General features: G+C 43.4%; 1 protein-coding gene across 1 annotated transcript in view; it reads right to left on the reverse strand.

The window, feature by feature from the left end:
- Window positions 1-151: 151 nt before the first annotated feature.
- The window catches only part of SAMM50 (SAMM50 sorting and assembly machinery component), a 31,242-nt gene continuing 9,055 nt past the window's right edge, over window positions 152-22,338 (reverse strand). The window contains exons 3-15 of the mRNA XM_048501883.1: window positions 21,383-21,484; window positions 19,626-19,713; window positions 18,779-18,885; window positions 17,830-17,960; window positions 14,879-14,966; window positions 12,432-12,560; window positions 10,608-10,679; window positions 10,270-10,356; window positions 9,472-9,542; window positions 5,732-5,799; window positions 2,660-2,806; window positions 2,304-2,445; window positions 152-323 (exon numbers count right to left, since the gene is read on the reverse strand). Coding sequence (XP_048357840.1) covers window positions 278-323; window positions 2,304-2,445; window positions 2,660-2,806; window positions 5,732-5,799; window positions 9,472-9,542; window positions 10,270-10,356; window positions 10,608-10,679; window positions 12,432-12,560; window positions 14,879-14,966; window positions 17,830-17,960; window positions 18,779-18,885; window positions 19,626-19,713; window positions 21,383-21,484 — 1,278 coding nt within the window. The 3' untranslated portion in view covers window positions 152-277. The remainder of the gene's footprint in view (window positions 324-2,303; window positions 2,446-2,659; window positions 2,807-5,731; window positions 5,800-9,471; window positions 9,543-10,269; window positions 10,357-10,607; window positions 10,680-12,431; window positions 12,561-14,878; window positions 14,967-17,829; window positions 17,961-18,778; window positions 18,886-19,625; window positions 19,714-21,382; window positions 21,485-22,338) is intronic.

The following is a 22,338-nucleotide window of genomic DNA, read 5'->3' on the forward strand; positions in this document are numbered from 1 at the left end:
GAAGAAAGGAGTCAGTACAAGGTTCTGTGAGATTGAACCAAATGTCTTGAAAGCAGACTCATTAGATGATTTACTCAACAAATGGAAAAATGATAAGAATAGATTTGGGCTAAGAACTTTGATACCATTAAGAATCCATCACATCACAAGGCATGATTCTTTTCCTTTATTGAAGTTCATCCTTCACACATACTTATATTTCAGTGAAAACTTCTTTGATATGGCCACACTTGAATGCAGTGGCTCCAATTGGGACAACGCTGTGCAGTCACTCTCATTACAGGAATCTTATTCCAGCTCCAAACTGAATTCCATCACATATTCTAGAGGAATGAAAAACATTGACAAAGGAGATCCTTTAGAATTATTTCATTTGAAAAATAATTTACAAGTCATTAAACATCTTCAGCTGCTTTGCATTTAGTTGTTCCACTTCTGGGTCTCCTGAAACTAAATTAAGATTATCGACTAAATTTCTATTCTCCGTGACAGTTGAATGTAACAATATTATCTATAATATGCTGATGCTACCTTGTTCCATTCTTTATTTTTAGCAAATTCACATTAAGAAGAACATAAGAAAGAGCCTGCTGGATCAGACCAGAGTCCATCTAGTCCAGCACTCTGCTACCCGCAGTGGCCCACCAGATGCCTTTACCAGTGATGTCTTTGAATCAGTATCTAAATCGCAGCAATTAAACTGAAGCCAGGCCAGTAAATGGTGGCTATAAGTTGAGGCTTCTGAAAGAAAGAGCATCATGCTGGCAGGGGATGATGGGAACTGTTGTCCATAACATCTGGAGGGTCGCGAGTTTGACACCTGTGCTCTAAGGAATCAGACAGCAGCTGCTGGACTGCACGAATCTGAGCAAGCAAATAAAGAGGAGCAAAGAGGGAATAAGTGAGGGTCGCTGTGCTTGAGGCTGTTTGGTTCTTAAAAAGTTGCTTATCTGTGTGTCTGAGGCCCCTTCCGCACATGTAGAATAATGCACTTTCAATCCACTTTCAAAGAACTTTGCAGCTGGATATTACTGTGCAGAATAGCAAAATCAACTTGCAAACAATTGTGACAGTGGATTGAAAGTGCATTATTCTGGATGTGCAGAAGGGAACTGAAACTTGCTTTTAGTTCTTGGTGTGTGTTCTAAGAAATCAAGCGGCAGCCTCTGGAGCACGTGACCAGAATTTGTGCAAGCACAAGTTAAATATGGATGTTAAATATGGGTGGGAGACACCCACAGAGAAAAAATGATCTCACAATCAGATGTGAAAGTTCAGAACTGGGCCAAGGAAGTTACAGTATGACATTAACCTTCTTGATATAAGATTCTGCATAGTTTCTAGGAAGTACCCTACCTTATATAACACAGCCACCAGTAGCCACAAGAGGAAACAGACAAGAGTGGCCAATTAGCCACAAATCGCCAGTGGCCAGCAATGCCCAGTAGCCACAAAGTGTCTAATAGTTGCAATTGGGCAGAAACCTGGAGAGCCAGTAATTGGGCAGTAACCTGGAGAGCCAGTATCAACAATGAGCCAGTACAGAGAAGTATCTAATAGACACAAAAAACCTAGTGAGGCCAGTAGACAGAGTGGCCAGAAACTACAAGTGGCCATCAGCCAGGAGTAGGAAATACCCAGAAATGACACATAGTCAGGAGAAGCCTCTAGCCACAAGAGCAGTGGTCAGTAGCGACAAGTGGCCAGTACATTTCCCCTAGATACATCCCTGTGTGAGTTAGATATAATTGTCCTAATTATGTTTATATGTCACTGATAAAAGCTTTATGCTGAAATATGTGGCTCTGTTTTATTGTATTCGGCATCGTGTGTTCTTATTGTACCTGCACAACTGTTTCCTGTTTTTGATTTGCTGATATATTAAATTACAGCAATCTCAGTTCCCCAGGAATGTGACTTTTAAAAAAAATAAACGGCAGTAGAATGTAATCAAATGTCTTTCCCCACTCACTCTCTGTAAAAAATTCTGCCTACTTTTTCACTTCATTGCATCTGATAAAGTGGGGTCAAGCATCGCAAAACCATATGCTACAGTAAAGCTGTCAGTCTTCAGCGGGTTGACAGAGTTTTTGCTTTGGGCACTCACTGTACACTGCCCTGAGTGTTAAAATATTTTTAGAATCATAGAGTTGGAAGAGAATCATAGAGTTGGAATCATAGAGTTGGAAGAGACAACAAGGGCCATCAAGTCCAACCCCATGCCATGCCGGAACACACAATCAAAGCACTCCTGACATATGAAACAGAATGTAGAAACAATCTGAAAAACCAGCATAACACACCTGTCTCCACTTTGTACCCCCATAGGGACACAGTAATTGAGTTCTAATCGAGCGATATTTCCAAGCCTGAGAACTATTCCAGCACCATAAGACCACCGAATATACTCCGCTAGCTTACGAAGATGAGCTTTAGGACCTTCTCCTGAGTAAAGAAATAAAGCCAGTAAGTAAAAGATATATTCATACCAGTGAGTAGCCCAGCTTTTCTTTCAAGAACAGGAAGAAGCATTCAATATATTCCTCTTCAAACACATAATTCAGTCCAACTTAGGAACCTACAAGCTTTCTGTGTAAACAGGAGAAGCAACTCAAATACCTTACTAAAGAAAGGTGGGTTTTATGAGCACAATTCTTACCGTAGTTAAGGTTGCAAAGGTTACCAGCATTAAGGAAAAAGTGTGTTCGAAAGAGATCTCCAAATCCTCCACGGCCAGGACGAAAAGGGAGAGGTGTATACCAATGTAGGCCACCAGCCCAGTAAGCTTCACCTCCAAGGTAATCACCTAGAAAAGTAAAGCAATAGAAAATATAATCTAGAGATGCAAAGGCCCAGGGAGGATCATAGAGTCAGAAGACACCACAAGGCCATCAAGTCCAACTCCTTGCCATGCAGGAACACACATTCAAAGCACTCCCATCATACGCATCCAGCCTGTTTAAAAACCTCCAAAGGAGACTTTGGAGACACCACTCTCTGAGGGAGGGAATTCCACTGTCAAACAGCCCTGGCTGTCAGAATGTTCTTCCTAATGTTTAGGTGGAATCTCTTTTCCTGCACCTTGAATCAATTACTCCGTGTCCTAGTCTCTGAGTCAGCAGAAAACAAGCTTGCTCCCTGGATCCTGTGGATCCTGGTTCCTGTTTAGGTTTCATGCATGGAAGCACAACTTCCCTGCATCTCCTCTCCCACTACAGTCTGACCCCCATTCTCCATGCTCTCCCTGGGAGTTGAAGGACTCTTAGGAGTAGAATGAGGTGGGAATTAGAAGGCTTCTGTTGAAGGGGGGAGTGACCAGCAAAACCCACCCCCACACCTGAGGATCATTTCCACAGGCGCCAACCCCAATATTTTAATTGAGCCTCCCTTGTTTTTTCCAAAGTTTCCCCCCATAGTTTCACAATATCTGGAAATCTTACATTTCTAATGCTGTTCCATTCTTCGTCTGAATGGCTTCAGGCAACTAAGGAAAGTACCCAAGCACTGTAGCCTGCTGTACATTTCCAAAACTGTATCAGAAACACCGCTGTCTCTGGCCGTTTCCGCATGGGCCAAAAACGGCGGCTTCGGGGCGGTAAAGCGCCGCCCAAGGCCACCCCGTTACTCGCGACAGGCGGGCTGCTGTTGAAACGCAGCAGCGCCGCCTGGCTCAAAGTTCTTCTCCCGTCCCTCAGAGGCGGACGTCCAGGCCAGCCCTAAAAGACAACCAGCACAAGTGGTTGTTTTTGAGGGGACAGCTGCTCTTTCTGGCGGCGCGGTCGCAAAGCACAGGCACCGCCGGGAACACGCTGTTTCCCCTTCCCTCTCCCACTTACCTCGTCCCTGTCGTCGTCCTGTTGGCCTCCACAAAGTCCCTCCCTCGCTGTCCTCCGACCCCTGGAGGTCGGAGGGCAGCGTGGGCGGGGCTTAGGAGGCCAGCAGGACGAGGGAAGTGGGAGAGGGGGGAAGAGGCGGCTCCGTGCGGAGCCGCCTCTCCTGCGGCGGCCTCTGCTGGGCCTGCTCGCACGCTTGCGTGCGAACGGGCCTCCACCCCCACGCCGGCAGAATTCTTGCCGGCGTGGGGGCGCTTAGAGGCCATGCGGAAACGGCCTCTGTATTTACAGCCAATGGGTAGAAAACTAACCAAAAAGGTAGCATAATATACTTTGTGATAAAACAATCAATGACTAGCCAGTAGTGGTCTTAAGCATGGCAGAAATCAAAAGTCTACAGTGCTAGATCACTGAGGACTGGTGCCAAGGGGGGGGGGTGTTATATGTGTCATTAGACTCATCCAATTATTGCCTGAGGCACTGGGGCCTCAGCTGGTCATTTGGGTCTTAATGGGAGTGAGTGAACCTAGCTCACTTAGGTGAGCTACAGTGGAATGTTCTGTGGGAGTTAGTCAAGTTTGATGGAGACTCCAGGACAGAACCGGAATGAAGGCCCTCTGCGTTATCTTTCTCAGAATGGGCATCTGAGTAGTTTCATTTCAAAACTTTACCTGCAGCCTTCATAGCGCCAAACAAGAAAAAAACCACTCACGAACTGTAGAAAGCCATAAGAGGGTTGGGGGGACATGCAGTTTTACCCACCATAAGTCAGTATTCCAGAGTGGCCTACAAGCTGAAAAAGGTTGGAACTCCTGACTTATATTCTTTTACACTATGATTGCTATTAACATAGTCACACATAGCAGATGGAGGGGAAAATACTTCAGCGAAGTTGGGACCTAACAACATTTCCCATTCCTATGCTGTTATTTCTTATGGGACAAGTACATGATTTTTGGGTGTGAAAGTTGGACAATGAAGAATGCTGACAGGGAGAAAGTAGATTCCTTGAAAAGTGGTGTTGGAGGAGCATGTTACAGATACCATGGACTGTCAAGACAAATAAGCGGGTTCTAGATCAAATCACGCCTGAACTCTCCTTAGAAGCTAAAATGGCTACAATGAGGCTATCATACTTTGGTCACATAATAAAAAGACAACTGGAAAAGATAATAAAATGGCTACAATGAGTCTATCATACTTTGGACACATAATAAAAAGTCACTGGAAAAGATAATAATGCCAGGAAAAGTTGAAGGCAGCAGCAGAAGAGTCTGGATTTGTGCCCCACCTTTCTCTCCTGTAAGGAGACGCAAGGTGGCTTACAAACTCCTTTCCCTTTCTCTCCCTACAACAGACCCCTTGTGAGGCAGGTGGGCCTGACTAGCCAAAGGTCACTGAGCAGGCTACATGTGCATGAACGGAGAAACAAACTAGTTCACCAGATAAGAGTCCACCACTCATGTGGTGGAGTGGGGAATTAAACCTGGTTCTCTAGACTAGAGTCCATCACTTTTAACCACAATGCCATGCTGGAAAAGAGTAAGACCTAATAACTGATGATAGCCTCTATAAAGGAAGCCATGGCCCTCAGTTATTAAGACTTGCACAAGGCTGTTAACAATAGGACATTTTGGAGGACAGATTCATAGGGTCACCATGGGTCAGAAGCAACCTGACGGCACTTAACACTCGCAACTACATGATTACAATGTGATTTTCTATAACGCAGTGCTTCTCAGGAACACAACTACTACATTACAGCAGAACTGGCTGTATTTAGTCTGTCCTCTGTATTTAGTCTGTCTATTTAGTCTGTCCTCTTGGTTCTTATAACACTTACTACACTGATGGTTGGCATTTATTATAGTGATATTATACTACTTAGAGTTTCACACCTTCGCTCTGAGGTCCAATGCTGTACATATTGAATCCACGCACACTTGTTGGTCCACCAAGATAAAATCTAAAAGAAAACAGAAGAGCCATTACAAGATATAGACAGCCACCGTGACTAATGCTAAACTAGGATCTGAGAGTCCAAGGTTCAGATCTCCATATAGCCCAGGAAGATTACTGGGTGATCTTAAGCCATACAGTCTCTCAGTCTAACCTCATCTCACAGGGTTGTGAGGATAAAACGGAGGAGGGGAAAGGAATTACGTTACAACTTAGTGTTCCACTGGGGAGAAAGGCAGAGTATAAAATAAATAAAACAGATGTCCAATTAAACTTGAGATGAGGAAAACGTGATCATGAATAGGTGCTTGTGTTAAAGAACCCAATAAAAGGAAAATTATTTTTCAAATTAAATCGCATTGTCACAGTTTACATGTCATAGCCACCAAATGTGATGGAAGTAAATAATGTAATAATGCCATCAATACTGAGAAGGACTGTTCAGAGAACAGCGATTAAAATCTGACAAAATATTTAAGAGTGTAATTTCAATTAGAAAAGAGTTACCAGCACAAAACACTGACCTGTACATCCAGAATTAACCACTGTATAAGCAGAAATGTTTCATCACCAAAATACAAAGCAGTACACAAAACTCAGACACGTTTTGATGATTTAAAAAACAACCTGTAACCTGTCTGCTTGTCAATATGCCAACAGGCAAATGTTCCTTCCAAATAACTGGGCTTCACATATATCACAAAGGGACACAAATCACAAAAGTTATTAATAGCCAGTGTCAAATTTTACCTTATTCTACACCTAAATGGTCCTCTAATAATCCAAAAATGCTTTATCACCTTGCTAGCAAGTGGGTTATAAAACACTAATGTAAATGTTTTAGGGATAGAGACTTTCATTTATTAAGAGATATTTGGAGGGAAAGGCAGAAGTACAGTCCATTTATAATTATTTGTTTACTTATCTAACTATACACACGGGAACTTTTTCTCAAAATCTGAATCCTCACACTCCCACACAAAGGATGGAACTGACAAGTCTTAATGCATGTTCACTTCAAGTTGGTTCTTTTGGCACTTCTAAGTTCTTCTCTCTATCACTGCCTGTTTAATCAAATGCTCATACAATCCTGGACAACCTTTTCCATATGGATTGTTTCTGGATCAGTTGCTCAGCTTCTGTTATTTTACATTCCCTGTCCCTTTCTCAGCTCACAGAATTTCACTTCCTGGCTGTGTAGTCCACTGTCCTGGGGCTTGATTACCTCTTCAGTTCCTCTTCAGCCCATTCAGTGCATTTCTTCCTGCCTGCAGTATATTTTCCTCCCCACCTGACTAGAAATATAAAGCCCAGAAAAAAGGCAGATGTGGGGGGGGGGGGGGGAATCATTCTGTCATTTTATCTGAGGATTTTTTTATTTTAGTTTTTCCAATGAAAAAGGGTTTGTTTTCATTCAGAAAGAAGCACATGGTCATGTAGTACATGGTCCTCTAGTACTTTTAGCATGCTGGGGAACCTGATCAACAGGTTGTCTTGGCAGAAATGGATCCCCTTGGTTCAAAGATCTGCCATGACCAATGCCATTAATATTGTAAATACACTTGGGGCTGAGGCAAGACCAAATGGCACAGCCTTGAAATGAAAAGCAATCATTATATGCAATTTTACCTTGTTTAGGTATTTCATGTACTCATGATATGTTTGGTCGTGGTCCATGAATAAATTATATGATTTGACCATCAAAGGCAGGAGCCAGACCTTGGAGAGCTCCACAAACTCTTTCCTACAGTTAGTTAGGTCCTTCCAAGAGCTAAAACACTTGTATTGTCTTCCTGAGAGAGAGTCTGAAAAGTATAAGGCTGCCAGGTGTGTAATTCACCACCTGATCCAAGCTTCATAGAGATCTGAGGGAGAGTCTGGAGGTCCACCTAGGAAGTTCCTGGATTTTGAACAGGAGCCTACTGTTGAAGGGAGGGGAGTCTTTCCACTGGAGTGTACACAGTACATGATGCATCTGGCATAGTGAAACTGGGGGGAGGGGGGGTCTTCCCTCAGTACGAGAAGAGGCTGGACAAGGACAACTGTTGACCCTATTCATATTTTAAAACATAGCTACAAAAATCCTGAATAAATACTTTTTGTACTTAAGTTCATGTTAATCTATGGTCAGTGTCAGACAGACTGCAGTGTGGTATGAGTAGCATGGTGGACTGAAGCTGGGAGATTAAGGGTAGACTTCCCACTTTTTTGTGGAGGCTTACCTAGGGTCAGTCACACACTCTCATCTTAAGCTAAATCAGAGGGTTGATATTGTGAGGGTACAGTGGAGAAAAGGAGAATCATGTTGTATACCACTCTCAGTTCCTATTGGAATGAAGAATGGAGTATAAACAAATACCTGTCCTATGCCTAATTAATACCAAATTATTAAAATATATCCTTACTGAAAAACAATATAATTGTATTCAATTCTAAGTTGTGGCAGCCAACGATAATAGAAAGATATAAAGGATGAATGCATATCAGGGGTCCCCAAACTACGGCCCGGGGGCCAAATGTGGCCCCCTGAAGGCATTTATCCGGCCCGCCAGGCATGGCGGCAATGGCTCCATTCATGTGCAGTGGGGGCTCGAGGGAGAGGAGGAACCGGCTCCAACAGCTGTTGATTGCAGTTACATGATGGCACCCCCAAATCTCCATGAATTTTCTGACCCAGAGTTGGAAACCTTACATGTGGCAACGCCTGCTCCGCCCTTCCCTCTCAGCTACTCCATCTGTTGCTCTCAGGCTTTCTGTTCCGCCTCACTCCCATTGGCATCAGCCAGGCTGGCGAATCGCTCGCTGGCTGCTAGGGAGGAAAGAACCCAGGAAGATACCTGATCCTGGGTTAGATGGAATGCTTCATTGGGAAAGTTCTACTTTTTTTTTTTTACAGGGGAAGGTATTCCACAGCCTCCCCAACAATATTTGGAGCCCACCCTGTACTTGACATACTTTGGTCACTGTTCTAAAAATAGACCATGACAGAAAGGCTGAAAAGTGAAATCAAACATTTTACAATCATTTGTGCATATGAATTTGTTCATATGTATTGTTCATAGTTTTTTTTTAGTCCGGCCCTCCAACAGTCTGAGGGACAGTGAACTGGCCCCCTGTTTAAAAAGTTTGGGGACCCCTGATGCATATGAAGTAAGATAAGTAACACCAACAATGATTCTGGTGGAATTATTTATTTTGTTTATTTTAAGAACATAAGAAAGAGCCTGCTGGATCAGACCAGAGTCCATCTAGTCCAGCACTCTGCTACTCGCAGTGGCTCACCAGATGCCTTTGGGAGCTCACATGCAGGATGTGAAAGCAATGGCCTTCTGCTGTTGCTGCTGCTCCCGAGCCCCTGGTCTGCTAAGGCATTTGCAATCTCAGATCAAGGAGGATCTTTTTTGTTTATTTAGTTTAATTAGTTTATTTTGGGATAGTCTGGGTGTAGTGGTAGTAGGTTAAATAAACTTGTCTGTTTGGTGGTGGCGGGATTAAAAAGAAAAGCTTTCCTCAAATGTTTTCAACAGGACAGACTCATATGAACACTTGACTGGAATAATGTATGCTGTTGGTTACTTGAATTCTTTTCCTGATTCAAGAGACACATCAACTAAGCGGATATAATAAGGTAAAGTTAGAGAACTCTGTGGGTCAAGCCAAAGCAAATGCAATCACTTGCCTGTCAGCGATGCTGGATGGTTTATCTCCAATCGGAACCAACATTCCCCCCCACAACGAAGCTGAGAAAACCTTTTAAAAAGATACATTTACTTTTAAAAGATGCTCATTACTGTTCAGAGCACCTCCGACAAATAATATAAAGACCTAAACAAAGGGAAAAATCCAAACATCTTTTATTAGAACCAATCACAATGACACGTATATATAAGTTCACTGGAACTCTTAATCATGCTAGATGTTACAAGAAAAGTGCAGGAGAGCACCAAAAAGGATTGCATTAAAAATTGTTTCCTGAGAACAGTTTTCTTTGCATTAAAGATTATTTCCTGAGAACAGTTTTCTTTGCCACTACTGTCTTTCTTTCTAGAGTTTCAGAAAATTCATAACAGGGTAAGCAAGAAAAGCTATCTAGCTATCTAACATACTTAACCACTTTATGGCTTCTCTGAAGATGGTAGGAAGACTTATGTGGGCATGTTTCTTAGTGGTTCTAGGGACAATTTTTACGTGGAATAGGACATTTGATAAATACACTGTTTCAGTGCAGCCGGAAGCTGGCAGATGGAGGAGGAGGGGATTTTCAAAGATGGCCGCTCCCCAACATCAGGGTCAGGGCCTGTGAGCTAGCATAAATGCCCCTTAGAATGGCGTAAGTGACATTAACACTGGCTACAGGGTCTCGCTACCTCCTCAGCAGCTTCAGCCCCTCCTTTAGATTGAACTGCAAATCTCCCACTCAATTCAACCGAAAATAATTTCCATTATAATCAGCTACTGCCAATATAGGAGTACTTACTGAGTCCCACAGAAAAGGCCTATTCAACTGAAGCTCGAAGTCCTCTTTTAGAAAGCTCACATCACCACCTGCGTAACCAGCCAGCTCCTAAAAAATCCAGAATCCATTTTGAAACCTCAATGTCAACATCCAATTAAACAAGAAAATATTTATAAACATCTATATGATGGATTTAATCATGTACTGTTTTTGTGTTTTAATGCTGCTATAAATTGAGCTAAATATTCTTTTCGTGAACTATCTGAAAAACAGGACACTTCTTCTCCACAGCATAACAGACACTGCCATTTGAAAGTCAAGCACAAAACCCACCCTGGGATTAATCCAGAAAACAATACCTGATTTATTTTCAGCAAAGCACCTTTTCTGGGCAAGATCGAGGATTTTCGAGAATCAACCACCATTGCATGCTATTAGGGAAGAAGTCATACAAGATTTATAAGTTAGGAATTGGCAATTGAGACATTCTGCTGCAAAAAAAATATATTGCATAAAGATTTACTGCAGCTACAGAAAATACCACCTCAGTTTACTGAATTATTGTTATAAGGAATAATGATAGTATCTTGTGGCCCTGTCCCCTTGGAGTGTCAAAGGGGACAGGGCCACAAGATACTACCGTTATTCCTTATAACAATAATTAATTTTATGGTATTTCCATTTCACCCTTTTGTCTGAAATTCAGCAGTCATTCAAACAAAAAGCAATAACACACAACAGTTCACTGAGAAACTGTGACACTTCGCAAGTGTATAGACTGTTGTAAGGAAGAAAAAAGCCATTTCTCACTGGCTGATTATGCACAATGTGCTTGTTGCATGATGGGGGTGAATGTCCGTCGCAGCAAGATTTCTTGTACAGACCTGGTTCCTCAAGCCCAGCTTTCACTTTCTATTCTCTCCAGGGCAAGTGAGACCAATTTGCTTCACCATCAGAGCGGGGAGATTTGGCAGTGAGAACAGCTTTGCCCCAGAGATCTTTCCTCCACCCACAGCCAGCTTCCCTCTCCCTTGCACCGCTTCGCACGCCTTCACCCTCGCCCTTCCATGTTGCCGGATGCTTCAAGTAACAGAAAAGAAGTTCCCTTGCATAACCTCTAATTCTCTTAATATTTCAAGATATTGACATAAAGAGAGCTTGGAAATAACAAGCCTCTATCCTCTGACAACTGTAGCACGAAGTGTTGTGGGAAGGGGAGGGGGAGAGAATGTCAGCTCTAGGACGGTCCCCTTCTCTAGCAGCCTGTGGTCCAGGGAACTGCTTTGCCTCTTTCATTTGGGGGATGGAAGGATAACTTTTGGAACAGTAATATCAACAGAAGCGCAGTTTAAAGGGCTATGCCAGCAGTCTTGAAAACTGGGTGTAATGAAATCTGTGCCTTTAAAAATCACTTGATGGGCAGAATTAAGAGAACCAGGTCTGGAGAGCTCTCTGCAGAAAAATGCTGGAGAAAGGAGGGAGTGCCTCCTCGCATGTAAGCAGAGAAACTCCAGGAGAGCCCTCTGCAAGCCTAATGCGCAAAGAAGAGTCCCAAGATAAGTGCTGCATGAGTAACGGGCCACTGAGTGGCACAACCCTATAGACCAGTGGTGGCGAACCTTTGGCACTCCAGATTGGCCATGCTGGAAGGGGCTGATGGGAATTGTAGTCCATAACATCTGGAGTGCCAAAGGTTCGCCACCATGGCTATAGACCCAGTAAACTAGCACTCCCTCTAATGCTTCTGGGCAACAATGGAGTCACAGTGCTTCTAATACAGTAATTTTAACATTTTTTAAAAGGTAAAGGTAGTCCACTGTGCAAGCCAGCTTACTGACCCATGGGGTGATGTCAGATCATGGTGTTTACTAGATAGACTCTTTATGGGATGGTTTGCCATTGGATTCCCCAGTTGTCTACACTTTGCCCCCAGCAAGCTGGGCACTGATTTTCACCAACACTGGAAGGATGGAAGGCTGAGTCAACGTTGAGCCGGCTACCTGGACCTGACTGTCATCAGGATTTAATTCAGGCCGTGAGCAGAGCTTTGACTACAGTACTGCAGCTTACCACTCTGCACCACGGGGCTCCGATTTTAATATTTAGCATACTACATTATTCAGCACCATCCAGTCAAGTTACATTATTGCAAAATTCATATTCTAAATGAAAAAAGAAATTACAGAGACAGAAGACTTGAGCGAGTGTCCACTTTCTTCTCGAACAGAAAAGGATGCTGTTCTTGCAAGGCAGCCAAGCTCTCTCCAGACACCTTCCCATTTTAACGTGTGGTTCGTCTTCCATATTGGAAACTACAAAACAGAATGTTTTAACCAGGAATGAGAAAAGCGTATGACAAAATTCATTCTTTGACACTGAACCATGACAAGATGAAGGCGACATTGACAGGTAAGGGGATTTCACTCAGTTCATTAGAAGGCAAAGATGCACCAAAGGCATCTTTATTATCCAATTTCTGTGCCCTATTTACATGGTTCTCTCAAAAAGACCTTCCTAACCACTACCCTGCACTGTGCGACAAAATCAACATGTCCTTTATTGCTGGTTTTTGGTGGGGTTTCCAGGCTGTGTGGCCGTGGTCTGGTGGATCTTGTTCCTAACATTTCGCCTGCATCTGTGGCTGGCATCTTCAGAGGTGTATCACAGAGAAAAGTCTTTCTCTCCTCCCTGCGACACTTGGTGCTGCCATTGTTGGAGAATAGACTTGTTATTTCCAAGCTCTCTTTATATCGATATAAAGACTTTTCTCTGTGATATACCTCTGAAGATGCCAGCCACAGGCAAAACGTTAGGAACAAGGTGTACCAGACCATGGGCACATAGTCCGGAAAACCCACAACCAGCTGAATCCAGCCGTGAAAGCCTTCGATAATATTTTATCACCTTCCAAACATCATACTTAGTAGAGAAGGCCTCAGTGCAGTCACCCAGCTTTTTTCCAAGAAGAGAAACAGGCTGAAAATTACTGAATATGGGGATCTAAGACTTCTTAGTGCCCTGCAGCCTAATGCTGAGAGGCTGATATCCCTGCACCGAGAACTTCCATTCCATTAAAACTGTGAAGACCCAACAAGTGAGGTGCAAACAAGCCCTTACATATTGCTAAAACGCTCGATAAAGTGGCTTGTTTTACTGGGCCACGTTTCATTTTTGAAATACATTTCTGTGTTTACAGTGTTAGAAGTTGTATTGAATTTGCAGCAGATCTAATACCAAGAAAGAGGTGTGTGTTCATATGTGTGTATATGGGGTGGGGCATCAGGGATGTGGCATGGAAGCCAAGAGAGCAGCAGCCCGAAAACGTTTCGGGACCACTGTCCTACTATGAGCCAACTTCACTTAAACAAGCAGCAGCTGATAGATATCCTAAATTCCATTGCTCAGGGACTGACTAGGCACTTCTGAGTGGGGCTCTCTCTGTAGCTGCTCGAGCACTAAAGAACAACCCTTCAAGAGAAACTAGAAAGTTCCCCTGTCTCCTTCAATTTCACATGGAATGTACACATAACTTTTAAAGAGTGCCATGGGAGTCTTTGGATGGCTTCTATGGCCTGAAGCAGAGGTTTCTTGCAGATGTCTTATTGATAAGATTTCTGGCAGCAGTTTCCATAGTTCAGTGTTTTGTGCTGAACAAGGTTTTCAGTGTTTTGTGTTGCACAAGGTTTTCAGTCTGTTACCAGCTGTCCTGAGAGAAAAGTGGGCTTATAAATCAGTGGTTCTCAACCTTCCTATTGCCAAGGCCCTTTAATACAGTTCCTCACGTTGTGGTGACCCCCAACCATAAAATTGGTATATATAAAATATAAAAAGATCATTTTCTGATGGTCTTAGGCAACCCCTGTGAAAGGGTTGTTCGACCCCCAAAGGGGTCCCGACCCCCAGGTTGAGAACCACTGTTATAAATGGTTGAAATAAACTATTATGGGAAGGATGTGAAACAGAAAACGCTGACTTGAGCCATACTCCAGAGGCTAGATTAGAGCCCAGTCTAGCTGTTCCACTGCAGATCAACACAGCTGCCCTCTGAAACTGACTGCAGAAGCTGTTCCTCCTGAGAAAAAACACAGCACTGACTTCGCACAGGCTCTTGATGCGGTTGTCAGTGATGTCCACGAGGCAGGGGATGGCAAGGTCAGTTGGCTCTCTGGGAGCAAGAGGGCACAATTCTGCGCAGAACTGTTGTGCCCCCAAAAGGCGGACGCTGGTACTGCACATTTCCTGCTAGGCAGATGAGCAGCAAGTGGGGTAATTGGCTGATTAAGCTTTACAAAAGGGCGTACACATTCGCTGTTGGGGAGTTCTCCCATACATGAGATGCTGGGCTGCCCACGCTCACATGGGGACTGCAGAAAAAGTAGCTGCATCTGACTCAATTTGTATCTGACTGCTGTGCTGCTTATCCTTTTTGGTCAATGTAGTAGGCGCAAATAGGAAACTTAGGAAAGGGTTGGCCTCTCATGGGCAGTGAAAAGACGCCCTCTAAATTTTCACAATTCCCAAGACCGCCAGGAAGAGGAGACCTGTACATCTGGCAGGACAATTGCCAGAGGGGAGAAGTAGTTGCCACTAATAGTCCTATTTTTAGGCAAATTAACAGTAAATTACCTACACTGATTTCTGTTGATATTCCTCGGTCAGTCTCGCGAAGAGAACTCCATGGGAACTGCCCCGTTACTTTATACAGATTGAGAGAAACACTATAAGTAAAATATTGAAACGTAAGATTATTATAATGAAAGGATGTGAATTAAAACATACATGATTAAGAACTAAAGTCTTTAAAGTTAATTTTTGTCACTGAAGCGAAAAGAGTAGATACGTAAGGCAAGTTCTCTATGGCCCTGACTCATTTAGCAGTATATAGCGAGGTCTACTGGAGGGGTTTGTGCTGATGATCCCGGTTTTTGGACCTTTAAATGGATCTCAAAATGCTGCAACAGGTCAACCACCTCTAGTCAACATTATTTGCATTCTTATCAAGTGAACCAGTGTTCAGGCACAATTAGATACTGCTTTATCAGCAACACAGTAGCAGTTGCATGTGCGTGAGCCAACACAAACCACTAGTTGTGACCTCAGACCAGCTCTGGAACCTTTAAGTCAGACTGGTGTTTCATGCAATGTAATTAGTAAGACAGCTGGACAAAAGGTCATTCGAGACTGGCCAGCCACTGCCTAAGCAATTAAAAATAACACTCCTCCTGTTTCCCTAGCGCTAAAGTAATCACTTTATCTTTCCTCCCTTTAGAGCTACCACAGCGACATCTCTCTTCTTTCTGTTTTGTGGAAAGAACAAGGTGACACCAATACCGTTTGCTCGGATGGGGAAATAATAGTATCAGTGCCTTTCCCCATCTATGTCTCCACTACCTCCTTCACACGCACACCTTTGCTCTAGATAAAGAGGTATCAGGCCACAGAACTTGGAGGTAGGTATGACATCACACAATGTCTCAGTGTCACGACTGTGCAAAAACCTAGACATGATGTCAGCACAGCAGCCAGAAGCAGGCACATAGAATGTCCATCTGATTACGAAAAAGAACACTGTATCGACTATTTGCCCCTGCATCAAATCTGCAATTTACATCTTCCAAGAAAAGCACAGGAGAAACTGCACACCTTCCCCATGAAGTAGACAAAGACTTTGGATTTGGATTTATATCTCACCTTTTTCTCCTGTAAGGAGACTCATTGGGTCTTTCTCTCCTGGAAGGAGACTCAAGGTGGCTTACAAGTTCCTTCCCTTCCCTTCCTTGTGAGGTAGGTGGGACTGAGAGTTCCAAAGAACTGTGACTAGCCCAAGGTCACCCAGCAGGAATATAGGAATGCGGAAACACATCTAGTTCACCAAATACGCCTCTGCCACTTAGGAGGAGTGGGGAATCAAACCCAGTTCTCCAGATTAGAATCCACCTGCTCTTAACCATTACTGGATCTCACATTACGGTAGTTTGCTTTGGGAAAACAGCAGGGGGAAATCTTTCCCACCGATGTCTGCAGTCCTGCTCAGAAATTGTGTGGCTTTTGTACATGCTGCTATTTAATGGCTGGCCCCACTCACCAAACCACCAGTGTATAATTGGTAGCACCCAAGGCTCTTGAAAAACTTTAAGTAGTTACCAGGAACATAAGGTCTGTCCTCACCTGCTTTAAGCAGTCACACAAAAGGCATAATAATCCTGACGCAATGGTTCGTATTAATTGGTTTTAATCATTTTCGGCAAAGTAACATAGATAATTATGAGACAGTGATGACTCGGTTTAATTTTGTGTCTGCTAAGACATTTACATGAATTATATTTCAGAATTATTTGCGGACTTTGGCCAGATGTTTTCAAATGCCTGGCCGAGATAAAAAATAAGCTTGCAGCATATGCTTTTTGCCTTGATAGGATATGATAGAATTGTGGAAGATATAATTGTGGGAGTTCCATGCTGCACTGCATCTCGTGATCTTTCCCTGTCTTTGCCTTTCCCCAGAAACTCCCTAAGATGCCCGGAAAACTGAAGCTTTGCAGGTAAACTGGGACAAGACCTAGAAGCTGCACTGACCGCCAACTCTCAGTTTCAATCCATGATGCAAACAATGCAAGCAACTTGCCTTTCATTATCTTAAACATACAGTTATGATAGAACATTAGAACACAGAACACTTCTGATAGTTAATAATTGCTCAGGACACCAGCATTTTTTTTTAAAAAACCCTAAATATAACACACTCACCGCTGAAAAGTTCTCATGTATCACTGGCATTCCCGACACAGCATGTGGAGTAATATATGGAGGTATGCATACGAAAAATGTATTTGATCGGGTTAGCTATGCTTATTGTTTTGAAAGCCTCCTTTGTTGAAGCTGACTATTAAAAACAGCAAGTTCATGGACATGACTTGAGTAAGTTGCACGGGTTATGAAATATTTTTTGCATGAAGGCATGCACAGGAATAACTCAAAAAGCTAATAAATGCAAAGTTTTAGGCTGGAATTTGCAACTGACAATGGAAATGAAAGCTGAAATCAAGCAACTGCAATAAGATCAATGAAAATCCTAATGAATTATATGCTACCACCATTGAGCTAAGCAAAGGTCCTTCCAGCAGAAACCTTTTCAGAAGAAGAAAGCTCTTCAGGATGAACAAAGACTCAGCATTTAGCTGAGTAAAGCGGTAAGATAAACAATTCAGTACACAAAGCTCTGCCAGAAGAAACAAGTGCTTGAAGTATTTTTTTTTTCCAAGGGGAAAAAAGATGCAGGCTGATCATTTTCAGGTTTACTCAGGGGGCCACTGAATTTAGTGGTCCCCAAGGAAGGGCGCACAGCATCAGTTTAGTGCCGCTTAATCACAGCTGATTTGTGACAACATATGGTGTTTTCAATGCAACAGGTGAACAGAGAAGGTTTGCCACTGCCTGCATCTGTGCACCAACTCTGGACTGCCCTCATAGTCTCCCATTCAAGTACTAACCAGAGCTGACCCTGCTCAATTTCCAAGATCAGAAAAGCCTGGGCCATCCAGGTCAGGGTATTGCACTAAGTATATTTTCTAAAAATCTTACTTTCTCTCAAAGTGTCCAGGCTGTGGTTTAAAGAAAGACAGGCCATACGACGTTTCCTTGGTGCCGTAAGAAAACTGAAATGTCACCTTCTCAGCACGTCCAAAGATATTAGGGAGCTTGAGTCCAAGTACCTAAAGAGATTGACAAATATGCAGCTTTGAACACTTCACAATGTGTTTACCCAGCAAAATCATTCAATTCTTCCCCTTCACATTTTCAGCACTTGTTCTTCTAGACAAATCCCGTTAAACAGAATACATCCTTCGATAAAAATAGTTTAGACTATTTCTGCTTTATGCTACATTCTTTATCTAGTGTTGTACACCACCCTGTGTTGTACACCGCCCTGAGCCCTCCAGGGGAGGGCGGTATAAAAATGCAATAATAAATAAATAAATAAATAATCTAGATTACCACTCCCTTACAGAATTCCACGTGTAACAAAATGCACCTGACCTGTCACATCGTCGGCTTAATGACTGACTATACAGGTCCTGTCAGATTAATCTAATTTCCTTTGTTGATTGGGTGACAGGTTTGATAGATGTATTTATTTATTGTTTGGATTTGTAGACCGCCCCATCCCCGAGGGGCTCTGGGCGGTGCACAACAATATCCACATATATACACTATATCATAAGGTTCACAATAGATTGCAGGGATGCTGCGGATATTGTGTATTTTGATTTTAGTAAGACTCCACAGCTCAAGTGGCAGAGCGGGGAATCAAACCCGGTTCCTCCAGATTAGAATGCACTTGCTCTTAACCACTACACCACTGCTGCTCCTTTAAGATGGTTAGATGGATAAGGCATTGGTTGGAATGGTTAGTGTGGTACTTAATGGTTCCCTGTCTGATCAGAGGGCAGTATCTAATGAGGTGTCAAAGGCCTGGTCTATATCATATCCCCAAGAACAAAGATGCATCAGTACATGAAACAGGTCTTACCATGCTCCCTTCATTATTGCCAACCATAGTGTTATAGCTTCCCGTTAACCTTCTCAGTTCCGTTACTTCAAACGTCACATCCAAACCATTTGGAAGAGCATCATCTCCTAGATACACAGAGGTATTAATGAAAAAGAAGAAGTTGGTTTTTATACCTCCTTTTTCTCTACCTTAAGGAGTCTTAAAGTGGCTTAACATATGCCTGTTGTAAGTGAATATGGGGGTGGGGGGGGGGAAGCTTACAAGTTGCCTCCCTGCAACAGGCACTTTGTGAGGTAGGTGGGGCTGAGAAAATTCTGAGAGAACTATGATTTCACCAAGTTCAGTCAGCAGGCTTCATGAGGAGGAGCGAGGGGCTGAATTTAGTTCTCCAAATCAGAGGCCACTTCCGCACACGCAAAATAATGCGTTTTCAAACCACTTTCACAACTGTTTGCAAGTGGATTTTGCCATTCCGCACAGCTTCAAAGAGCATTGAAAGCAGTTTGAAAGTGCATTATTCTGCATGTGCGGAATGAGCCAGAGTCCGCCACTCGTAACCATTACGCTATGCTGGTTCTGGTGTACAGTATAAACAATACATTTTAAAAATCTGATAGTTTCAATTGGTTTATAGGTAAAAGACAACTCATTTCTTAAGCAGCTTCCTTAATTTTAAGAATATCTGCACATTGAGAAACAGCTCTCCAGTGAAGTTAGGTACTCATGAGCTAGGATATCAATATCAGATAATTATTTTCTAACTTTTGTCTCAATGCATACGCTATAAAAGGTTTAAAATAAACTCAGCCACATTCCTGAGAAACTAACTAGTCAATCTTGGCATCTCACACAGCAACACAATTACCTTGACATGTATCGATCAGAACCTCCACCTGTCTAAAAATTCCTAGCCGGAGCAGCTTTTCACGAGCTTCGTGTGATTTCCTCATGACCTTCAAAATAGATGAGTTCAAAAGCAAGTTTTAATAAAACAGTATGGCTGATTGTACGGTTATTTGCAAAAGGCAGGCTTTGGATTGTACAGTCACAGTGCAATTCTCCGCAGTTATTCCAGTTTCTGAAATCAACAAGTTTAGACAGCAGTAACTTCACAAAGGATTGCCCTTGAGATATTCAGTGCCAAATGATTTTGTTAAGCAAATGGCTTTTTTACCCATAAGATTTTTGCAACATTTTAACCTTTTTGTTCAGATGATTGCATATTATGGTGGTATAATGGTTAAGAGTAGTGTGGTGTAGTGCTTATTGAACTGGATTTGTTTCCCTGCTCCTACACAAGAAGCCTGAGGCCCTTTCCACACCGCAACGGTGTGGGGGCGCGTCGGCATATACAATGCTGACACACACCCTCAGGACTGTTCGCATGGACGGTCCCAGAAGGGTGGCAGGCAGCGGCATAGCCTTCGCACAGGCTGCCCTGGCCCTGAACTCTTACCTCGTCTCCTGGCTTCCAGCTCGTCGCAGAGGCCAGGGGACACGCCCCTGCAGGCTGGAGCGACAGCTCTGGAGTCGCAGGCCAGGGGGGCGTGTCCCCTGGCCTCTGCGATGAGCTGGAAGCCAGGAGACAAGGTAAGCGTTCAGGGACGGGGTGGGGGAAATGGCGCCTTCCAGCCGCTGCTGTTCACACGGCAGCGGTTGGAAGTCGCTGCTTTCGAAAAACCTCGCTGGGGGAGCGAGGTTCGAAAGCAGCGTCTTCGCGCCACTCAGGTGTTGCGAGGCCGGCGCTGCTGCAATGCAGCAGCAGCGGCTGTGTGTACCCCTCCCCAGGGATGCTGTTTTTAGCGTCCCTGAGGTGCTCTTTACCGTTTGTGCGGAAAGGGCCAGTGAGTGACCTTGGCATAGTCACAGTTATTCAGAACTCCCGCAGCACCACCTACCTCACAAGGTGTCTGTTCTGGGGAAAGGAAGGAGCTTCTAAGATGGTCTCACCTGATATGCCCCCCAGACAGCAACGCTTGTAACCACCTGCCAGTGATCCCCAACCCAAAAAGTCCTCATCTAGAACCAGGGGTTTTTTTGGCCCTGACACGAACCTGGTGGAACACTGTGTCAAATGTGATCAGGGCCCTGAAGGATTTATCACAATACCACCGAGCCTGCAAGAAGGAGCTGTTCCACGAGGCCTACAGTTAAGGGAAGCAATGGGTATGTTTCCATCTTAGTTGACCCTCCCTTTCTTTCCTTTCCCTTTGCCTGGCTGAACTGTGGTTTTTGCGTTTCAGTGTATACGGCTGGGAAATGCCCTGAGATTGTTCCACCCTTGTTTGGTCAAGAGCCACTGTACGTATGTTTTAGAGCATATACTGTTGATTTTGTTGTACACTATAAATGTTTGTCTCTTATACTGTTGTACACTACTCTGAGCCCACTGTGGTGGGAGAGGGTGGAGTAAAATCAAATAAATAATAACAAGAACAGCAGCAATTATGTGTTTAAAATATAGCTGTTTTGTCAGCACGGACCACAGGTAACTCTATGTTTAAAGCATAATACATTTGAACATTGGCGACACATTAAAAGTTTTCAAAGTTTCAAAAACATTAAAACAGCATTTAAAAGTTTTTAACATTTCATTAAAAATGCTTCATGAATTTAACTTACATCAATGAGATTTTTAGCCTTGAAAACATCACCAATTTCGTACATAATAATGTCGTCTTTGGTCCTCCCAAGTCCATCAAAGTGTACATGCTGAACCACAACCTACAAATGAAAATTACCATCATCAGAATATTAAATCTCTATAGATTTGATAATAACAACCAGACAATATCACATTAAAGATCACAGTAACTTGAGTATTTTGGTTTTTGAGTATCAGCAAGTCAAAAGTTATGTATGTGAGATGTTAAGGGAAAGTTTTGTTATGACCTATCTTCACTTTTCATATATACATACATACATACATACATACATACATATAAATGATTAATCTTTGGCACCCCCTTTCAGGTAAAGGGATTGATATATTCATTTGATATCTATGTAACGCATAGTAGTGTGGGTTTTTTCTTCATCCAGTGGACATGTAAACAAGCAACAAATTACAGGAAACTAGTGGTAGAAATTATCAGTCGGATTGGAGATTTTACAGTACAATTGTGTAGTTAACACCCCTAAAATTCCTCAACTGTAAATTTATATACGTTTTAACACAGCCCAATTGGCCTTTGTTAAGAACTGGAAGCAAAAAGAAAACAAGAAAAGTCTGAATTCATGACTGGCTCATGAAACAAAGGCCGCTTCCTCAAGACGTAAAACACGTTAGCTGGGTCGCCGTACATGACTGCCGACTCCAACCTCCCCCAGGGACTGCCGCATAAAGTCTCGAAGACGGCGCCGCTACAAGCTGCCGCTCCGATCAACTTACCTTCCCTGCGACTGTCCGGCGCCTCGCTGAGGCCAGGGGACATGTCCCCCTGCCATGCACGACCGCTCCGGAGTCGCAGGGCAGGGGGGGCGCGTCCCCAGGCCTCGGTGACGTGCCAGACAGTCGCAGGGAAGGTAAGTCAATTGGGAAAGGGGGGGAGGGATGGCGCCTTCCAGCCGCTGCCGTT

This window comes from Sphaerodactylus townsendi, linkage group LG06 (genome assembly GCF_021028975.2).
Source record: "Sphaerodactylus townsendi isolate TG3544 linkage group LG06, MPM_Stown_v2.3, whole genome shotgun sequence".
Taxonomy (NCBI): Eukaryota; Metazoa; Chordata; class Lepidosauria; order Squamata; family Sphaerodactylidae; genus Sphaerodactylus; species Sphaerodactylus townsendi.